Source organism: Pelodiscus sinensis, chromosome 4 (genome assembly GCF_049634645.1).
Source record: "Pelodiscus sinensis isolate JC-2024 chromosome 4, ASM4963464v1, whole genome shotgun sequence".
In the NCBI taxonomy this organism is placed as follows: Eukaryota; Metazoa; Chordata; order Testudines; family Trionychidae; genus Pelodiscus; species Pelodiscus sinensis.
The window spans coordinates 125,025,628-125,048,035 of record NC_134714.1 but is presented as its reverse complement, the minus strand read 5'-3'; the positions used below and the strand labels follow the sequence as shown (position 1 = coordinate 125,048,035).

The 22,408-nt window shown below is 44.7% G+C and overlaps 1 protein-coding gene across 1 annotated transcript; it reads right to left on the bottom strand.

Moving 5' to 3' along the window:
- Positions 1-3,015: 3,015 nt before the first annotated feature.
- Positions 3,016-19,072, bottom strand: LOC112546334 (membrane-spanning 4-domains subfamily A member 15-like). Its single transcript, XM_025186320.2, has 6 exons — positions 18,270-19,072; positions 16,709-16,828; positions 14,449-14,505; positions 10,161-10,286; positions 8,517-8,630; positions 3,016-4,297 (listed from the first exon to the last, which is right to left on the bottom strand). The coding sequence occupies exons 1-6, from the start codon at positions 18,537-18,539 to the stop codon at positions 4,121-4,123; spliced, it is 864 nt and encodes a 287-aa protein (XP_025042105.1). The 5' UTR covers positions 18,540-19,072; the 3' UTR covers positions 3,016-4,120.
- Between the last annotated feature and the right edge of the window lie 3,336 nt (positions 19,073-22,408).

The window sequence follows — 22,408 nt, the reverse complement described above, 5'->3', positions numbered from 1 at the left end:
CAGGGACTACTCATATCAAACTGTTCCAAATTAGTCTATGGAAAATTCTGACGGGACAGTGTCTAGTAAAGGTGAATAACTAATATGAAAGCTCATGATACCATATACATATATTGTTAGTCTCCCACATGACCATTCATTGTTTTTTAAAAGTTTTTTCTGGAAGAAGTTCTGCAAGCAGAAAACAGAAGAACCTTGATCAATTAGTTATATGCTGCTAGTGGATTTGCTCTCCCTCTGATTATTTCAGTCTGTGGTGCTCCATCGTGGTCTATCTTCATTTGATCATCTTTGGTTGAGTTGTTCATACTGAACTAAATTCAAAAGAATCAGATCAGAATTTTACCATATTTCCAAAAGAAATTCCATGCTCAAGCTAGGAGATGTCAGCCCAATAGAAAAATGTTGTCAGAAAGATATAAGACAGCAAGAGCTTCTAGGAAAAGTATTGATGTGCATATCCCATGATATCTATGTAACCATACATTATGATACCATCTACATTTTTTTGTTAGTCTGTAAGGTACTGCAGGACTATTCCCTGTTCTTTAAATTTTTTCAATTACTGACTAACACAGCTACCCCTCTGAAACTTTCACACACTAGGCACAATCTCAAATGACCACTAGGGGTCACTTTCTCCCCATAGAATTATCCCACAAGTTCCCTGTTAAAGTGGGGATGTATAAAAGTCATAAAAAAAAGCAAGTTCAGAATTTGGTTTCATCAGAGTTTTGTAATCACACATTTCATTACTGCACCAGGTAAATGTTAATTTCCCCTGAGCTTTGCCCACAAAGAAGGAGAAAACATCTCTAGATCACAGATCTCAGAGTTGGAAAGACTCCAGACATCTTGCCCTATGCTTGCATAACTCCACTGTCTGGCTTCTTTCTACAGTCCACTCCTGTGCAATCTAACACTGAGTGACTCAGAGGATAATGCTCTTTCCAGCTCAGTCCACAGCCAATGGGCTCTCATTGTTCAGAAATGTTTCCTGGTATTGTGCCTAAAGTTGGCTTTGCTCAGCCTCACTACATAATTCCCAGTCATAAGAGCAGGTTGTAAAACAAGTCTCCCCCCTTCCCCACAAAATAAATTCATTTTACAGTAAAAAAAATATTTTGGCCAACACCTGAAATACAGGTTGAACCTCTCTAGTCCGGCACCCTTGGGACCTGACTGGTTCCAAACGAGAGAATTTGCCAGACCATGGGAGGTCACTATTGTCCAGTAGCATTACCAACACTTGCACTGCTTACTGAGCTGATAGAAAACATTTAGGGGTAAATGAGAGCTAACTTACAGCACAGAGCACTGAAAGCCAGGACTGGTGTCTGCAAACAAACTTTGAGGGCCTGCAGGAAACTTGGCCACTCCCATGAAAAGTGAACATCTGATCTGGGAGATGATATTAACCTCAGCACTCTTCTGCTCAGCCCCCAATAGCGAAACGGCAGTGAGATGCTACGTAGGGGTTGTGGGGAGGATGCACATAGAGGTGACCTAGAACTCTCTTCGCCTCCATGCCCATGACCTGATGATCCAGCTGGAAGATCTCAGGGCTGGTTTTGAACTCAGCTGATTTGCCCCACCCATCACCCTTCTTTGATGGAAAAAGACTGACACCCAAAACTGAGCATGGAGTGTGACTGTGTGTGCAGGATGAAGGCTAAGGGTGCATGCTGAGATCAGTACAGGGGTCTTACTTGGCAGGGGAGTCCGAGCAGCAGCACGTGAAGCACCACAGGGATCTCTGAATGTCAGCCATTCATAGCCATCTCCAAAGTCTTAGGGCTAATCACTAGGCATGAAGTAGAGATGGAACACCTCTTTCCCCATCTGAACCAGAAAAAGGGAGTGAAGGGGATCCTGATCCTACAGCACAGAGACATCCCTACAATCGCCTGGAATGGCCAGACTTGCCTGTAGAAGAGAAGGTGCATTTCCTAGCTGATGCCAGTTGGCTCCCACGTATTTGAGAACTTGGATGATTTATAGAAGGAGTCTGGTGAGTGGAGGAGGTCTCCTCTCCTAAAGGCCCTCTCCAGGCAGGGTGTTTCATGCAAGTCTCTGTACAACAGATTAGAACAGCTCCTCGTTTCTGCTGTGGGCAGGGGGAATACTCCTGGTATGCTAATGTGACCAGTTATTGCTGCCAGCCCCATGGCTTCCATGGCTGAAGAAGTAGGAAGCACAATGTTTCAGGACTTTGGGTCAGGCATGGAAACCAGAGACTTTTATCATGCCGGCCTGCACTCAAAAGTAAGCACTGAGTCATCAAAATGAGCTGCTCCAATTTTTTACTTTGTAACCTTTTTATTAGATAAAAACAATAATAATACAGGCAGTGAAATGAAATGTCCAGGTGAAACAGAAGATCAGAACATGGTGGCTTTCTAAATAAAATGTTGCCAAAATCGCCATGTTTCTTTTTTGATGAACTGTCATTCAACCGATGGGAAAAAAGTTCCATTGGAAAAATGTTTAGTCTCTACCTTATGTAGCTCATTGAATCAATGCCCTGCCACTGCATGGACCCCAGGGATTGACAGATTTTGGTCCCACCTGCTCTTTGCCTCTGCCACAACAGCTTAGTCTCCAGAGGACTGTAATGCTTCAATCTAATACTGGTTAATGACTTGCTAATCCCACTACTGGGACCAGTACGGACCACCGTATTACTCCTAGCACTGATCCCAGAACAGATCCAAGTACTGATCAAAGCACTGGTCCCAGCACTGAGCCATATAGGGACTTCCGCAAGAGTTCTGATTCACTCTCTGTTTTGCAGCTCATGACGTAGTGCAGCACCGGCTGTGTTATGTTCATTACACTCATCCCCAGACTGGTCAGTAGTTCAGGAGCCACGCTTTCAGGCCCACCATTTACAAGGGCTGGTGAAAAAAAGGTGCAAAGCGAAGCCAGAAGCCTATGGAATGATGGGATGGAAAGAACTGTGATGGTTAGCATGCCCCCGTGAGGCACCACTATCTGTTCCCATAGGTCCCAACGGCAGAGAGTGGCAAGTTGCACAGTTGCATTTGTCGATGCAAGAGCAGTGACCATGGATGCATTCCATTGACACTAAGAGCGTTGTATGGATTTGCACAGCCAATGTAATTAAAGTGGCTTATGACTGTAGATGTCACTTAAGTCAACTTAAAAGGCTGCAGGCCAGGTCTACTCTACAGACCTATAATGACATCACTCAGGGGTGTGAAAAATCCACAGACTTCTGAGTGCTGTAGTTATCCCGACCAAACCCCCAGGTAGACAGACCTATGTTGACAGGAAAGCGTCTCCCATCTAGACAGCTGCCGCCTCTTGGGGAGGTGGATTAACTGCACCGACAAGAGAAGCTCTCCTGTTAGCTTAGGGCAGCGGTTCTCAAACTTTTTGGGCTTCGGAGCCTCTTGCATGCGTAAAAATTTATGCGGAGCCCCAGCTGTCCACTGATTGTATGTGCTGTACCTATTGATGTTTCCAGTTTGTCAACCTCGCGGAGCCCTGGGGCTCTGCGGAGCACAGTTTGAGAAACACTGGCTTAGGGGCATCTTCATGAAAGCACTATGAATCTGCGTCTGTCAGATTCCCAAGGAAAAAAGTGTATAAAAGAATTTGGGGCCCGACCCACGAAAATGAATGCAAGTTACAATAGTCGCTTTTGTGATGCACGATACTAATGCAAGCAGACGCCCTGCTCCTCCACATGTGCATGGTCAGAATTACATGTGGATATACACATGCCACACACTCACCACACATGCACAAATGTACCCAGAAACAACATCTGTGTACCACATGCACACGCCGACATGAATGCCACACGTATATGCGGACATACCACTGTGAACAAGTGCTTCAGACTGATTCAGGGTCCATCCTGAAGCTTTATTGAAGAAGCTGCCAGGGAAATGTTCAGGACCAAAACATGGGGAGTTGGATTGTGCTGGTGCGTCATCATATTATTTCATTCTGTACAGTGTGAACTACAGATGGTGTGGAGCCAGGGAGAGGCTGGCCGAAACGAGTTCCTTCTGAGATGTGCGATGAGCTGGGTTCTAGACCTGCACTCAGGAAGTGGAATGAGCTAAATCATGTGGGATGGGGATGGTTTTTACTTCTCAGAGAAGCTGCTGCTGGCACCGTCTCTCACAGGACTTCCTCCTGAGGCCCCTTCTTCAGTCTCCTCTTTGGGGTCATAAGCCTCATTGGTGTACGGTGGCGGAGGGGGCATTGGTGCGGAGGGAACCCCGAAGTTTGTATTGACAGCATATGGCATGTACAACATGGACTGAAAAACAAGAGGTGAGCTCTCAATGATAACATTATCTCTATTCCCACTCCTACAACCATCGCCTTCCTCACCCTTCTATCAGCATACCCTTCCACTACCACCATCATCTTCTTCATCACTAGAGTTCTTATAACTAGGGCAGGTGCATCCCTGAGGTAAGTCACCCTTTGTGATTGGTGGCATTGCACCAGGGATGAATCTATGCCATCCTCACTAACTGCATTATCATCCCCCATCTTGGTAGGATTTTCTCTGTGGAGGTGAATGGGTCCCAGCTGTGAGAGAAGATAACCTGATCTTTTGCTGAAGTGATTACCTTTTGGATACAGACACTATAATAAATTCTCTTAGGTCCTAACTCAGCAGGCTTGCTGAGAGGCACTTAAAGGGTTGATGTGATAGGTCTCACTATGTCAGAGAGCGTCTCTCTGTGCTCATGACTAGGCCTGCTTGAAAATGTCCTATTAAAAAAAAAGCTGCTTTTTGACAACACAAAAGAACAAGTTAAATACAAGTTAAAAGAACAAGTTAGGATACACAAAGAACAAGTTAAAAATCACTTAGGAAAGTTAGATGTCAGCAAGTCACCAGGTCCTGATGAAATGCATCCCAGGATACTCAAGGAGCTGATAGAGGAGGTATCTGAGCCTTTAGCTATGATCTTTGAAAAATCATGGCAGACAGGGGAGATTCCAGAAGACTGGAAAAGGGCAAATATTGTGCCCATCTATAAAAAGGGGAATAAGAACAACCCAGGAAATTATAGACCGGTCAGTTTAACGTCTGTCCCAGGGAAGATAATGGAGCAGGTAATTAAGGAAATCGTATGCAAACACTTGGAAAGTAATAAAGTGATAGGGAATAGCCAGCATGGGTTTGTGAAGAACAAGTCATGCCAAACTAATCTGATAGCTTTCTTTGAAAAGATAACGAGCCTTGTGGATAAGGGAGAAGCGGTGGATGTCATATACCTAGACTTTAGTAAGGCATTTGATACGGTCTCGCATGATATTCTTATTGATAAACTAGGCAAATATAACTTAGATAGGGCCACGATAAGGTGGGTGCATAATTGGCTGGATAACCGTAGTCAGAGAGTTGTTGTTAACGGTTCTAAATCCTGCTGGAAAGGGATAACAAGTGGAGTTCCTCAAGGGTCTGTTTTGGGACCCGTACTATTCAATATCTTCATCAATGATGTAGATATTGGGATAGAGAGTACTCTTATTAAGTTTGCAGATGATACCAAACTGGGTGGGGTTGCAACTTCTTTGGAGGATAGGGACATAATTCAAAATGACCTTAGCAAGTTAGAGAAATGGTCAGAGGTAAACAGGATGAGGTTTAATAAGGAGAAATGCAGAGTGCTCCACTTAGGAAGGAACAATCAGTTCCATACATACAAGATGGGAAGCGACTGTCTAGGAAGGAGCATGGCGGAAAGGGATCTAGGGGTCATAGTGGACCACAAGTTGAATATGAGTCAACAGTGTGATGCTGTTGCAAAAAAAGCAAATATGATTCTAGGTTGTATCAACAGGTGTGTTGTAAGCAAAACTCGTGAAGTCATTCTGCCGCTCTATTCTGCACTAGTTAGGCCTCAGCTGGAGTACTGTGTCCAGTTCTGGGCGCCACATTTCAAGAAAGATGTGGAGAAATTGGAAAGGGTACAGAGAAGAGCGACAAGAATGATTAAAGGTTTAGAGAACATGACCTATGAAGCCAGGCTTCATGAACTGGGCTTGTTTAGTTTGGAAAAAAGAAGATTAAGGGGGGACATGATAGCGGTTTTCAAATATCTAAAAGGGTGTCACAAGGAGGAAGGCGAAAATTTGTTTCTCTTGGTTTCTGAGGACAGGACAAGGAGTAATGGGCTTAAAGTGCAGCAGGGGAGGTTTAGATTGGACATTAGGAAAAAATTCCTAACTGTCAGGGTGGTCAAATATTGGAATAAATTGCCAAGGGAGGTGGTGGAATCTCCCTCTCTGGAGATATTTAAGAACAGGTTAGATAGACATCTGTCAGGGATGGTGTAGACGGAGCTTGATCCTGCCTTGAGGGCGGGGGGCTGGACTCGATGACCTCTCGAGGTCCCTTCCAGTCCTATTATTCTATGATTCTATGATTCTATGAAAACAAATTGCCAAACTATTCTGTCTGAGTAAACAAATTGTTTTATGAAAAAGTATCCAGTTTCCCAGAAAAAAATTTTTCATCAAAAAAAGATAAAACCCCAAACTGAGATTCTGGTACAATACCTAATGGGAAATGTAGTTTGGTTGCCTGCTGTCCCCATTCTTTGCTATAGGTCAGCCTCCCAGATTAGACTACATTTCCCAAGACACACTATGGCCAAGGTTTCCCAGGATGCAAAAACATGCCTCACCAAGAGGGGAGATGGTATTGCATCATGGGAGTTGTAGTCAGCCCAAGGAGACTGGTGTACAAAGGAGAATGGCAACATGAGGCATTCAAACTACAAAGCCCATTAGGCCCCATGGCAGCATTTCCAAATCAAAATCTTTTGGGTTTTCTCAAAATATTTTGGTATTTTAGTGGCTACTGAAAAAATGTCTGTGGAAAATTTAGACAGAAAAGGGTTTTTTTTCCCATAAAAGTTAACATGGTTTTCAACATTTGAGAAAACATTAGCCTATCCATATGTGAAACTACCTACTCCCAGGTCAACAAGGGAGTGACCTTATCTCAGCTGCCCCTTTTCCTTCACAAAGGGGCTCAGAAGAAGGGCCAGGGGAACTGCTGCACAGGAGGCAGTCAGCCTTTGGGAGAGTCACAGTCATCCCAGGATTCCAGCTGTGAGTTGTGCCCCAAATAAGAAGTTTCCTGGTGCCTGGATTCATTTATGTTGCTGTCTGTTGAGAAACATTGTCCCCGGGAGAATGTTCACAGCCGTAGCTTTTGGGAGGGGAGTTTGCAGGCAGTGTGTTCCCTGTAAACTGTGCACTTGTGTGACCACATAGGAGAGATTCATATGCCGCTCAGCTGATTAACAGCCCACACCTAGATTTTTTGTTTCTACTGGTGGTGCACGTTCACACATGCCTCAGTGCACATAAAATGTATTCCACACATGGACAGGAAAAAAAAATCTGTGCATGGATTTAAAAGATTAGAGGGAACATTGTTTGCAGCATCATGATTTCATGGCTAGTTAGCTGTTCATCCCAGCAGCTGCTCTAAAACCCTGACACAGTGGCTACCCCCAAGGAGCTGACTGCCAGTCAGGTATTGCTGGAGCACAAAGGACTCAGGCAGTGTTTTCTGTACATCCCCTCCACCAAGGGAGTAAGAGCTGGCTGTGGCACAGAATTCCCACCTGGCATGGGAATTCTCTGCGGGAGAGATCCAGAGCACAAAAGGGTGGGATTGCAGCTTGGGATCTGGCCCAGTTACAGTTTCCTGTTTCCATCCCCACCAGGTGCAGGAAGATGAAATGCAGCCCCACAGAAATTAAAATGCTGACAATGAAGATCAGCATGGTAGCCAATGAGAACTGGGATTACTTTCCTCTTGTATAACCAAAAAAGGGGGATGATTTGACTTGGTTAAGAACTGAGGTAAAAAAGGACAGAAAGTGGGGAACTTCGTCTGCAAAAAATGACAACAAAAATTTAACAACTGCCAGAACATTCTGATTCAACATAGAGCCATAGTGCCTCATTGAAATTGTCATTTGGGTGCCTTATACTTCCACTGTCCTCTATGGGCTGTGTTCACTGGCAGGATTATATTTCTCATGATTTGTCACTTTCCTCTTAGTGGTGAAGGGAGGAGGTGTGTCACAAGCAAACCTGCCCATGGTGCAACATGGGAGATGTAGTCCAGCTAGAGAAAATGGCCCATAGAGAGAAACTGGAGCACGCGGCGAACTACAACCGATGTGAGATATAGTGGCACCACTCTGAATCTAAATAGCCTGGTTTTCAGGTGTTCAGAGTTTTGGCAAAATAATATTTTCAGACAAAATCAGGCACCTTCTACAACTATTCTCATGTAGTGGAAACCTCAATTTCCCATTTAAAAAAATTGACAAAATTGTCAACCAGTCCTATCTCAGGGCCAGTCAGTTTCCCTTGCACTGTCCCCTGATATGCCTTCAGTTCAGGACCTTCCTAAAGGATGTTCCTCCCATCAAGGAGGGTGCTTCGCATTCCCCCTCCCTCTTTTAACACTTGCTCGAGGCAGAAAGACTCACAGTGTCGGGGGTGTAGCCGATGGCTTGCTTCGCAACATACGAGGTTGAGACCGCAATGCAGAACTCCAGCACGGTCATGAAGAGCAGCATGACTGTGATCCCCGTTCTAGCACTCTGGGGAGCACAAAACCACAGGGGATGCTAATTACTTTTGACTGCTAGTGGGAACACACTGCACGGGACTGGCGTGAGGTAACACACAGGGGTGTCCAGTTCTAGAGATGCAGAAATCCGGTTCCGGTTCCTTCCTTTTCCCGGGCACACAGAATTCTCCTCCTCTTTCCAGCTGCTCCGCAGCCCCACTAATTGTGAGGTATGGAACCATTCCACTATCAGAGATCATAGGGTTCTGTTTTTTCCTGCATCTATAGGGATCTGTGCCCCTGAGATTCTCAAGATAGCTTTCCCAATTATCACCTCTAATACCATTAACTCACAAACATCCCACTCTCCCCACCTCTAATATCGTCAATTCACAGACACTTACCTTCCTTCCTCCCCCCCCCCCCCTGCATCCCCCTCCTGTTCTGAAATGTGATTTGTCCTTTTCATATGTGTTCATTTTTTTTAATTGTATCTTTTGGTATATATGGTTGTGACTATTTTCTTCCACTATTTGATCTGAGGAAGTGGGTCTGGCCCACGAAAGCTCATCATCTAATAAACCATCTTGTTAGTCTTTAAAGTGCTACATTGTCCTGCATTTTGCTTCAGCTACCCCAGACTAACACGGCTACATTTCTATCACTCAATAGGGGCAGTCTTTTGTCAAGATGCAGGATTATGCACTATGGAGGCAGTGTTGTCTAGTGGATAGAGGACTGAACTAGGATTAAGAAAAACTGGGTCTGCTGGGTGACTTTAGGCAAGTGGCTTCATCTCCCCGTGCCTCTGTTTCCTCATTTGTGTGAAGTGGGGTTTAAACAAAGTAAAACAGGCATTTGGGTCCAATCTTGCTCCCACGGAAGTCAACAGGAGTTATTGTTAATTTGCATGTTGACAGCAGCTGGAAACCCCAGCCATGGATTAGCACCCTAATGGGATAGGATCTGTAGGAAACACAGAACAAAAGCATGATCTTTGCCTGGATTTTGACCCTGGCAGGAATTTTGACCCTGGTTTTATCAGGAGCAGAATCAAGCACATTAGTAGAACCCTGGAAATCTGCAGATATCCACTTTATATCCGCAGCTCAGTTTTGTGGATATGGCTGCAGATGCAGTTACAAAAATTGTATCTAGAACCCTACAAAGTTGCAGATACCCACTTTATATCCATGGGTGTCTGCATCTATGGATATCAATGTGGATATCCACGGAAGTCAGTGTGAAAGTTCACTGTGAGTGTGAAAGTCCATTTGTATCCAGATGCAGATACAAATACACATGCTTTACACAAGAGAGTGAATTTTTGTCAGTTTTTCCCCAGATCAAAAGTCTGGCACTGAACGCACGGATAATTTCTATCCTGGAGTTAAGGATTTAAAACAATTCCCAGTATTAAAAAAAAAACCACACACACACACACACCTGTTAGGGCCGGTCTTGGTAGACTTAACTCAGACTCAGTGCAGGGTGATACACCTCTTAGGATCCCTTCCAGCCTTATACGTCTATAATTTTATGGCAGAGTCTGGCCACTTACCCACCAAAGGTATTCTTCATGGTTATCATAACGTGAGGGATTCAAAATCAGATCCGCTATCAAGATAATTATCCCAAAAGATGAAACAGTAGCACTAGTGTTGTTTATTTTCTGGTTGCTTCTCACCTGAGAAAGATGTGCAGAAGGTGAGGCTGTGTGTAGGCATAGCACAGGTTTAGCTGAAATAAGAACCAAGTTCTGAGATCATTCCTGAACCCCTGTATGGCCACCATGGATAGACACAAAAAAATTTCTCACAGATATGGGATATTCTCCTTGAAGTATCTGAATGATCTTATTAAATGAGCTTGTCTGCAAATAGATTTTGCTTCTATTCTGTAGGTTAACGTAATCATTTTGATTTAGCTAATTGGATTTTTATAAATAAATGTTTGTTTGTAAATTATAGAATACAAATAATTAGCTTATAATTTAACCATTCACATTAAATACACAATTCAAGCACAGCCAAGGTGAAGTAGCAAATGGATTATACACTAGGAGGAGTTTATGTATTATGGGACATTTATATATAGTTTACTTTTCTGTAAATATATTTTGAAAAAAAAAATAGAAACCAGCCCTGGTTCTTCCCTTTCTTTTGATATTAGAATAGAGCCAAAAAACAAAACCCAAAAAACTCAGTTTCAGGAAAGAAATAGTAGCCCGCTTACACTAAGCCTCTGGCTGCCAGGTGTTAGGGCTGGATGGATCATCTGGAAATTGCCCTGTTTTGTTCATTCTCTGTGAGGATCTGGCACTGGCCACTGTGGGCAGACAAGATACGGGGCTAGATGGACCTTTGATCCGACCCGATATGTCCATTCCTACAGTCTTATGTTATGGCAGCTAGGCCTGAGAATGGTACACCCAGGAGAACTGCAAAGCTATTTTACGGACATTTCCTCTTGGCTACGTCTACACTGGCCCCTTTTTCGGAAGGGCCATGCTAATTTTGAAAGTGGGAATAGGGAAATCCACGGGGGATTTAAATATCCCCCGCGGATTTAAATAAACATGTCCGCCGCTTTTTTTCCGGCTTGGGAAAAGCCGGAAAAAAAGCGTCTAGACTGGCCCGATCCTCCGGAATAAAGCCCTATTCCGGAGGATCTCTTATTCCTACTTTAGCGCCAGTCTAGACGTGATTCTCCAGAAAATAAACCCTTTTCCGGAGGATCTTTTATTCCTACTTGAAAGGGCCCTGGGTGCCTGGCACCTGCTTGCAGCTTTAAGGGGTGCCGCGTGACCTGGCATGTGGCACCCCTTACAGCGGCCATCAGGCACCCCCTATAGGTTGGCGCCCTGGGTAACTGCCCGGCTAGCCCCCCCCCCTTAATCCGGCCCAGGTGGGGAGCAGAGCGGTGAGTCCAGGCCTGCATGCAGGATTCTCTGAGAACTATTCTTCGAGGACTTGGAAGCAAAATCCCTCAACGAGGCACTTTCCCTCTTAAAAGTGACTCCGAGTTTATGGAGATTTGTTGGGAAAATACCCCACCCCAGCCAAGCTCCATTAACACTTCAGCTGCCTAGGTAAAACCAGTCCTTGCTTGGTGCCACGGTTCTGGCTACCAGCTGCCTGCCTGCTGTGTGAGCGTCGGAGTCTGGGAGACTGAACTTTGGATTTTAGTGTAGTTATTTAAAATCTGCACCTTGAGCCCTGCACCCCTTTGTGGGGGAAGGGAAATCCTAGCACCAGCAGCAGCCTGACTCCTGTCTGAAGAGGACGCCTGCCAGAAGTGAACATCAGCCCCTCTTTAGTGACTGAGAGGTCCCGACTATCTCTAAACCCAAGGGTCCTTCATGGAGTTGTGAGTGCACCAGCGGGGGTGGTCCTGGCTCCATGCCCAAAAGGGACAGGGCCTTGGCATAAGGGGCAGGACTGGGGGACAGACAGCCCTCAGCACCGCATGGACTGCAGCATGCGCCCTTCCCTCCAGTCCTCAGAACCACCTGGAGCTACACTCTGATGGTGGTTCAAAGGACCAAGTATGGGTCATTCTGCAGTTTACAATTTTCCTTCCAAGATGCCCTGGAAGGAGTAAAGGGGTGGACGCGCTGCTGAGTAAATTCATATGGGAAGAAAATAAGGAAGTTACATTTTGCTGAGCTGGAGGAGTTGTGCCTCCAAACCTGCAAGAGCCTGGCACCGAAAGAGGGAACCAGGTGAACAAGGTGCTTCTTGCAGGAAATAGGGCTGGAATGCTGATCTATACACTCACTTTGCAGAGGTGGTCACGGCAGGTATTGGATTAATATTTCACTGTCCATCATGCTAGGAAAACATGGATTTTTTTTTTGTCTCCCTCTAGAAGCGGAGACACATGAAGGGTTTTAAGGCTGCTACTGCAGCTACTTAAGGCTCCTGGTCTGCTAGTTCAAGTAGCAAAGAATTTTCTTTTGGGTGTCAAGGTTCCAAAGATCTAAGCCATGTGGCTGGTTTAACAGTCAATTACACATGCTGCGTAGATCCTAGGGTAAAAGTGAGCCTGATTTTTCTCTCTTCGGTCCTCTTATTTAAAAATGAGATTTTGGGGCTTATGTAATTTTTGGAGTTCAAAGAATTGCCTGAATTTTAGGGCTTCATATAGTTCTGTGACGTTGGGAATGTTACCTATGACCACAATAATAAATCCCAGCAGTTGGTTATCTGCGAAGTCTGCCATTGGCTAGCTAACATATTCTTGGGAGTGGCTCATTGTTATCAGCGTATGGCTCATGGGGCGAATTATGCAATGTGTCTTTCCCCTTAGAAAAGACAGTTCTTATTATGCAGAGAAAAGAAAATAGATGATAAAAAATAAGAAGCATTGAAACATTCAAAATTTCATTGAAATTGTGATTTTGTGTGTGTGTGGGGGGAAATGGTGAATACATTTCTACAACATTTTTCATTCATTCCCCTATTATTTGATCTGTGGTAGGTCTCAAGCAAAAACTTAGACACGTGCCTAATTTTTAGCACCTCCTGAAGTTTCACAGGCTACGTCCAGACTGCACGCCTTTTTCAACATAGGCTTTTTCGACAGTATCTTTTGAAAAAGCCTCTTTCGAAAAAGAGCGTCTAGACAACAAGAAGATTTTTTCAAAAAAGTGGCTCGCTTTTTCGAAAGAGTTTAGATGCTCTCTTTTGAAAAAGCCTTGTTTTCATGCAATAACACCTTTTTTCAAAAGATGTCTTTCAAAAAAAGGCGTTCTCCCTTGTAAAACAAGGTTTACCACTGTTGACAAAACTGCTGCATTCTGTTGATTTATTGTCAACAGAACGCGGTGGTAGTTTAGATGCAGGTATAGTTTTTTTGAAAAAAGGCCACTTTAAAAAAAAAAAAACCTGTAGTCTTGACACACCCACAGATACTTAACTGTTTTGCTCAGTAGGAACCATGCTTGAAGTCCCCTTCTCTTCATTCCTTTAATATATTTCTGGCTACTTTAATTCTTCTAGATTCCCTTTATTTTGTTTCAGGCTCCCTGGAACCTTTGTGGTGTGGAGAGGGCAAATAAAGAAGTTATTTTTTAGTTCCCATAATAGAAGAACTAGAGGACACCAAATGAAGTTAATGGATAGCTGGTTTAAAACTAATAAAAGAAAATTCTTCTTCACACAGCATGTAAAAGTGGCAAGGAGTCCTGTGGCTCCTTATAGACTAACCGAAGTGTTGGAGCATAAGCTTTCATGGGCAAAGACCCACTTTGTCAGATGCATGGAAACATCTGATGAAGTGGGTCTTTGACCACAAAAGCTTATGCTCCAACACTTTGGTTAGTCTATAAGGTGCCACAGGACTCCTTGCCGCTTTTGCAGATTCAGACTAACACAGCTACCCCTCTGATACTTGACACAGCATGTAGTCAACCTGTGGAACTCCTTGCCAGAGGAGGCTGTGAAGGCTAGGACTATAACAGAGTTTAAAGAGAAGCTAGATAATTTCATGGAGGTTAGGTCTATAAAAGGCTATTTGCTAGGGAATAGAAATGGTGTCCCCTGGCCTCTGTTTGTCAGATGTTGGAGAAGGATGGCAAGATATAAATCGCTTGATCATTTGTCTTCGGTCCACCCTCTCTGGGGCACCTGGTGCTGGCCACTGTGGGCAGACAGGCTACTGGACTAGATGGACCTTTGTTCTGACCCAGTACGGCCGTTCTTATGTTCTTATGTCTTTCCCTTGTTCCTTGGTAGCCTGGTTGCTGTTTGCAGCTCTACTTTCTATTAGATTCCTTTATATTGAGCTATAAACCTAATTGAGGTTTATATCTCAAAAGAAAAATTGTTGGGCCACTAGAAACTCACCAGCCAGGTGCGGGGATGATTCTCAGCTGCAACCGAGAGGGATCCAGCAATAACAAACTGCCCAGGAAAGAGAAAATCATCATTCAGACTTCACATTTACCAGAAAGGTGGCTCCTCCAAGACAGGCGGTGAGGGGAACAAGGGAAAAGAATGGCACTCCCCCCAGCGAGAACAATCATAATTGTTTTACCCAGTGCTTACAGAACACTTTCCATTTAATAAGGCAGCCAATCAGGTTCACTGAAACCCTTTCAGTTAAGGTGACATCCAGACCATAATCCTTTCCCATAGATTCTCCGCCTCCTTTTCTCTTTTCCTGCTCCTTTCTGACAACTGAGCGTTTGCTCCTCTCCCCATAAATAGAGGCGCGGTGATTGGATTGGTCCTGAGAAGAGTGCAGGATGTCACCAGGTTCCTTAATTTCACCCAGAGCAGCTGTGCCATCTGCTGCTTATGTCTCCGCCAATGGTGTCTGAGCATCTCAAGGCTGACCTGCAGCATGGGTGGTACACAGGTAGAGGACTGCTCGGAGGTTTCCTGGCCCTCTGCTCCAGGCAGATAGAGAATACAGAGTTCCCCACAAGGTTTCTGAGTCACTTTTACCACGACCTGGCTCTGGCTTCCAGCCTGGCCAGTGGGGTGGGGAGGAAGGGCTAGGAGAAAGAGGGGGACCCTAACAAGGCCCAGTTCAGCCAGGGGAGTTGCAAAGGGGTGGAAACATGAGCTTTTGCCACAGCCTAGTAAGCTAGAAGTGCTCAGACAGTGACCTCACAAAGGCCTGGGCCTTGACATCAGCCCACGAGGCAGAGGTGTGGAGCCAATGATTTTATGGAGGCTTGAGAGACATCAGTCCAGCAGAACGGTGAAGGCAGGGACCCCACAGCAACTTGGCCTGTAACACCAGCCCAACACGGCAATTTGGGAGAAGAGAGCGAGCAGATTTTCAAAAACGTAAAGCCAGAACATCCAGCATATAGAACCGGTGAGGTGAGGGAGCAGGGACTGTGAAAGTGGTACTCAGTGGTAGCTGGTGGAAGGCACCTGTCTGTCAAGTGTGTGAGGGTGGGTTTCCTTTGCGGTGTACTAAGGTGGCCTACGTTTTTGATGGCTGGACCAGGGCACTGCATAATGTAGGACAGCAGACTAATAATCTGCTGAGAAAAGGTAGGAATGGGACTAGCAATTAGATGGTTCAATGATCTACCAAGTAACAGCAGCAAGGGTAGCAGCAGACTGAAAGGTGAGCCAGTTTAGACCAAGGAATGTGCCACCATATCCCAGTGAAGTAACATCTGCTGCAGGTTTCTGACCTGACCGCACATGGCCTCTTTGCCTTTGCGGGTTGCTTTTGGTAGTGAGATACTAGGTATGTCTACGCAGCACCGATATTTTGGAATGACATCAGTTATTCTGAAATAACGTAATGCGCGTTTACACAGCAAGCCCATTATTTTGAAATAAATTCGAAATAACGGGCTTCTTACTCCATCATCTGGAAACCTCATTGTATGAGGAGTAAGTGAAGTTGGAGGAAGAGGGCTCTATTTCAAAATAAGTGCTGTGTAGACACGCCCAAATTTGAAATACACGCGAGCCCCGACTTGCGACGTGATTGGTTCCTGGGGAAGCATTGCAAGTCGAGGGCATTGTAACTCGAACCCTCATTTACAATAGGTGCCGTGCGCAGTCGTAAATGTGGACTGAGGATATAAGTCGGGGGGTTTCAGTCCCTTCTGCACTTACAAAAACAGTTATAAGTGTGGGGGGGTTGGAACTCGGGCAGTCGCATATCGTGGGTTTCCTGTAAGCTATTTTGACTTAAGCTACCCAGTTAGCGTAGCTCAAGTTGCATAGCTTATGTCTAGTTTAGCCCTGCTGTGTAGATGTACCCTATCTGTTACTTATGGACCATAGCTCCAGTCTGCATTGTCTCTCGCTACATATAGGAAGTTAGAAATAAATGAGGAGCATTCAGGAGATCTGGATTCTATACTTAGTCACAGTTTTAATTGCATTACCTTGGGTGACTCTTTTAGCCCTTTGCTGCCTTCATTTTCCCATCTGTAAATTGGAGCTAAGGAGATATGTTTAGGAGATATGCTTATGCCTAGAAAGTGCATTGAGATCCTGGAAGTGGCTGTATTTTCTTATGCATATTGCTTTAGTCATCATAGATGGGCAGAGCTTTCATGATCAACAATGATTATTTATCCATGTGGCCATGCCATAATTTTATAATGAATCCAATTATTCTACTCACAAAAATTCCTCCCCAAAAGGGGTACCCCGTGAAGGCAGAGATGAAAGTGGGTCGCTTCATGAAAATGGTAGAGATGCCTCCAAAGCCAATGGTCATCAGCCCAGTCAGGATCTGGAGGGCCTGTGGGAAGAGAACGGGGTAGTAAGAGGAGACATTTCCACCCCATCTTGGAGATGAGCAGAGCACCTTGTCCTGGGTGGAACTGACTGGATATAGGAATGCCCGTCCTGTGGGAAATTCTTATCCTTAGACAGTTGTTTTAATTTGAAACTGTTCAACTTGGAAATGTTAGGACATTTAATTTCTGTCTGTCAAACTGCTGTCTTACGGAGTTGCAGTTGGGGTGTCTTCTCTTCTGTGGGCTAGGTGTCCCACTTGGACTCTATCTCACATGCGAAATCATGGCACTCTCATGACCTGCCATGGGGGGAGGGGGCAGTAAAAGAGAACATGGTGCATTTGGAAAGAAGTCGTTTGGAATAGAAGCCAGTGCTATTGGGAAGAATCACTTTAGGTTCCATGAGGCCTCATAGAGCTCAGGTGGATGCATTTTAATGTCACACTGACCTGAGAGGAAACATTGCAGTTGAGGTTGACAAACTGAGGTAGTTTGATTTGGGAAAACCCAATCCCAAACCAAAATATTTTGTTTTGATTTTTCCTCAGGGAATCTTTGATTTTGGGGGGCAACAGTTGCCATTGAAAAAAATGTCGACCTCTGCCCAAATGGTTGCCTCAGCAGGAGAATGATCTGGCCTGTGATATACAGGAAGTCAGCGGTCCTTTCTGGACTGCAAATGTACTAACTCATTTGCTTATTTATTTACATAGAATCATAGAAGTGGAAGGACCTCGAGAGGTCATCAGGTCCAGACCCCTGCCCTCAAGGCAGGACAAAGCACCATTTACATCACTCTGGTAAATGAGTGTCTAACCTGCTCTTAAATATCTCCAGGGATGGAGATTCCACAACATGACTAGGCAAATTATTCCAGTGCTTAACTACCCTGACAGTTAGGAAGTTAACATAACTCAGTCATTGTCTTATCCCAGTTGGCTGATGGATAGAATTTGCACGTTGGTTGATTTCACTGGCAGTGCAAGACTGAATGGAATCAGCTCTGCATTGCTGTAACTAGAAGAGGGACCTGAAGTTTGGACTGCTCCTTCTCAGACCAGATCCTCGGCCAGAGTGAATTAGCACAATGCAATGACACTATTTTACACCAGTGAGATAGCTGTACCCTGCTTCCCAAGATGGGGCTGTTTCATTCCATTGGTTACAGAAATAGCTGATTTATAATCTTTTCTCGCTTGTTTTTTTTATTTCTTGATGAATCCTTATTTCTCTGTTTGGGCATCTAAGAAGATTGACCGCCCCCCACAAAGCAACGAGGCCTGGGGGTACCAGCTTCTCGGCTTCCATAAAGCTGTTTGTTAAAATATAAAAGGAAAAGGTGGTGTCTGGAGTTTGCTCGTGCTCTGTCATTCACCCACCTGTGTAGGGCCTTAGGTATTAAAATGACTCATCCTAATGCACTGAGAGCAAAACAACACTTACCCCCATGGTCTTGGGCTGTGCTTTGAGGAATATCTCCATCATCCCTGCTTTCCTCAGCTGTGCGACCTGTTCACCTGCACTCTCGGGATACATTGACCCAAGCGGCTGGTTCCAAGGGTCCATGACTCTGAACTGCTGAGGCTCGTATTGCATCACCTGAGGAGTCTGGGAAATGGCCCCAGAGGCCCCCTGGGCTTGTTGGGTGATGCCAGTGCTATTTGGGGGCATGAACACAAGTGCCTCATTGGCCATGCTTCCTGGTGTTGCCATGATGGCGAAGATGCTGCAGAAAAGAGTGATTGGCCCAGATTAAACCTTGTGTTACAACACTGGTCCCCAAATTTGCCCATTGGCCATGCTGAGTCGGAATCCCCTTTGCTGTATCTGATACAGAGGCAACGAGCAAAGCCAGGGGGAGAGCTTATATCCATAATCCATCCATATTCACAGAAAGCAAAAATCTAGGCTGGGGTTGTCAGTGTAAAGCCTGTTACCTGTAGCTCAACCCCTTTCGAGTCCCTGCCAACTTAAACCCAACGCATTATCAATAACCTACAACCTATACTGGAACAGGATACCACACTCCGAGAGGCTCTGGGAGACAGACCCATAGTCTCCTATAGACAATCACCTAACCTCAGGATGATTCTTACCAACAACCACAGGACATATCACATTAATACCAACCCTGGAACTTTCCCTTGCAGCAAACCCCGTTGCCAACTTTGTCCACATATTTACTCTGATGACACCATCACTGGACCTAACCATGTCAGTTACATGATCAAGAACCCATATTCCTGTTCATCCAGAAATATAATTTATGCCATTATGTGCCAACGTTGTCCTTCTGCTATGTATATTGGACAGACTTCTCAGACACTTTGTCAAAGAATTAATGCCCACAAATCAGACATCTTCACAAGGAAAAACCAGTTGGTTTTCATTTCAGCCTACCTGGACATAGTCTTAATGCCCTTACTACATGTATCTTACTTCAAAGAGACTTTAACACCAGACTACAAAGAGAAACTTCAAAACTTTAATTCATGGTTAAATTTGACACTTTATGAATGGGCCTTAAGAAAGACACTAATTGCCTTACTCATTACAAAGATAGCTTCCCCACTTATCACCCCTAATTAGCCATTCATTGACTCATAGATAACTATTCCATCGCTCCCTCTCCCTCACCCCACCTTCTGTTCTAAATCTGATTTGTCAGTTTAATAATGTGTTCACTTTTTTCATTGTATTTCTTTGGTATATATGGTCATGCCGATTCTCTTCCAGAGTATGATCTGAGGAAGTGGGTCTGGCCCACGAAAGCTCATCACCTATTAAACCATCTTGTTAGTCTTTAAAGTGCTGCATAGTTTTTCCTTTTGTTTCTGCCATGATCTTGTCCTTCTCATGGAGCTATAATGGGAGCACAAGCAACACCTAGAGCTAAGGGCTGTGAATTCCAAAGCTGACTGAAAGATTCAGCCACACGACTCCCCTTAATTTCAACATCTCGTTAGCTTTTAAAATCTCAACCAAGAAGCTCTCAGGTCTCCATTCCGCCTCTCCTTTTCCAGGTGCTTTTAACTTTCTGGGTCTATCACATTTTGGAATTGAATTTTCCAGAGTTGAGAAACTGATTATCTTAAGGCTGATGGAGGATGAAATTAACTCAGGTTCTTTGGTCCAAAGACTGTGTGTTGGTCCCACTGAAATGAAGGAAACTTCCCCATTAATTTGAAAGGCATGGGATCAGACCTGAAAGTATTTACAAAAGAGATGGCTAAACATATTCCAGCAAGTTCCATTAAGTGGCTATTTGTAGGCATGGGACGGGTCTCCTTTTCACAGAACTTTCCAAGTTTTCATCAAAAAACGGAAAGCGCTCAACCAGAAATATTGCCATTCAGCTATGTTGCTGTAGTGCCTCATGGGATTTGTAGTTCATTTGCCACATATCCCCATTGCCCTGTGCAAGCTGAGAGGTCCTTGTCTGGATTACATCTCCCATCATTTGGAGGCGGTGGTAAATAGCGGCAGCAGCCTGCTGGGTCTAAACCTGATGAACCACCACCATATTATTTCCCACCCCTGCTCTAGATATTTTTTTAATAAGCACTGGAAGGCAGGTTGTGGTCACAATCGATGGGGAGACTTTCATTTAGCAGACCATGGCATACAAGATGTAGAAACTGCATCCTAGAGCTACATACATTCAATTTAGCCTGAGCAGGAATTTAACAGCTTGATGCTGAAATCCATGGGAGTGGGCGGGACCGTTATAGCTTCTGTTACAGAGGAGTCAGACCAGATGATAAGGATCCCTTCAGGCCCTGAAAACTTTCTGTCAAAATACAGTTCAAAGGTAGGTGGGTGGTAAAGGGGGAGAAAAGACCTTGGGAACAGTCAGGACTGTCTTGTCCTTTCCAGAGATTCTGTTTTCAATCTGAGCAACCTTTTGTCCCTCTTCAGTTTCCCTGTCACTGTTCGGGCCAGGGTACTTTTTTCCTTTGCTTGGAGGTGCTGTAGGAGTGGGATGGTGGCACAGGCCACTACGGGTGCCTATATTCCTAAAACAGGAGGCATCACCCTTTAGAAGCAGTAAATGCTCCCCCAGATCCAACTGTTCTTTGACGTCACAGACCATGTCAACGCCATTCCAAACTCTGAACCCTTCCCCTTTTACCCACTGGCTAGTGCCACGAAGTGGAGAGCAGCTAACTCATGAGAAGCTTGGATCAATGCAAGCAAGCTGTGTCACTGCTCCTTCCCATTGCACAAACGTTTGCTAGAGGTCTGAGGGGTGCCACTTGCTCTCACAGGAGCCAATGGCTTTGAGCCACCACTTTCTTCTCCTCTCTCCCCCACTTACCAGATAATGAGATCTGCTGCTCTTTACATGTTGACCTTATTTCCCCTCAGATCAAAAGGCAGCAACTACAAGGGTCTTGTAAAATGTTACCTCTAATAGTCCCCATCTGTGTGCAGAATAAATTTTGTTATATGCACTGAGGCATGTGTGAATGTGCACCACCAGTAGAAACAAAACCTACCAGTGATGCTCTGCTAATTAGCAGGGCAGCATATGAATCTTTCCTGAGCAGCCACACAAGTGCTCAGCTTACAGGAAACACCGGTCCTATAAAATATTGGGGTGTCCCTGCAGCCTCTCCCAATATGACCCCAAACCACCAATTTTAATAGTCTCCCTAAGAAAGTTTGCTCTGAGGAACTTACTCTGTTCCTGCTGTGGTCGCTGTCCTCCTTTCAGCTGTGGGTAACTCCAGAACTCATCAGGAAATTCCCACAGACTCACACATCTTATCAACGTCAGACTTTGAATCCTGCCCTGTCTGTTACACTTAGCTCCTCCTGTTTTTGCTGCCCTGCTTTTCCCCGCCCCCTTGGGACTCCAAACTTCTCTTCCCCTTTGGATATTTTTCTTCAGTCCTTTTGGCTCAGAACATGTGGGGCTTCCCATAAGAGCCCACCAACACTGCCCCTTTGGCCACTGGGGCATCACTGAATGAAATGAGGTCCTTCCTTTTCCTCTTTGCCTCATGGGAGCTGCCACAGAAGTAATAAGGGCTGGCTGGATATAATCTGATCACAACTTTTCAACTCTGGAAAAATCTCGTTTTTCAAACCCCCTCCCCCCACCCAAAAAAAAGTATTTCAGCAAGCACCAGCTTTCGTCAATATTTGTTGATGTTTCATTGGAAAGTGGAACAGCCAGAAAAAATAATATTTATGTCTGTATGCTGAAAATATTCCTTTTTTTATGAAAACAAGGAATTTTCCATTGAAAATTATGATGTAAATGGCCTTTTTGTTGTAATGAAAGTTTCTGTGGAAAAAACAGCTCTAATATGTGCTGTCAGGACTTACCTAGTGCTTTGCATCTGCAAGACATGCGCTCTCCTTCGGTAGCATCCTCAGGGCAGCCTCTCAGCATATTAACCATTTAGGATCTTCTTATTCAGCATTTATGAAGCACTGGAATGGGTTACCTAGGGAAGTAGTGGAGTCTCCATCCCTAGAGGTGTTTAAGTCTCTGCTTGACAAAGCCCTGGCCGGGTTGATTTAGTTGGAATTGGTCCTGCCTAGAGCAGGGGGCTGGACTTGATGACCTTCTG

Coding starts and splice junctions, on each gene's coding strand:
- LOC112546334 (XM_025186320.2), bottom strand. CDS start 18,539: ATGGCAACACCAGGAAGCATGGCCAATGAGGCACTTGTGTTCATGCCC. Junction 14,506..16,708: donor CCTTTTGGGGAGGAATTTTT/GTGAGTAGAATA, acceptor TTTCCTGGGCAG/TTTGTTATTGCTGGATCCCT. Junction 10,287..14,448: donor ATCATCCCCGCACCTGGCTG/GTGAGTTTCTAG, acceptor CATCTTTCTCAG/GTGAGAAGCAACCAGAAAAT.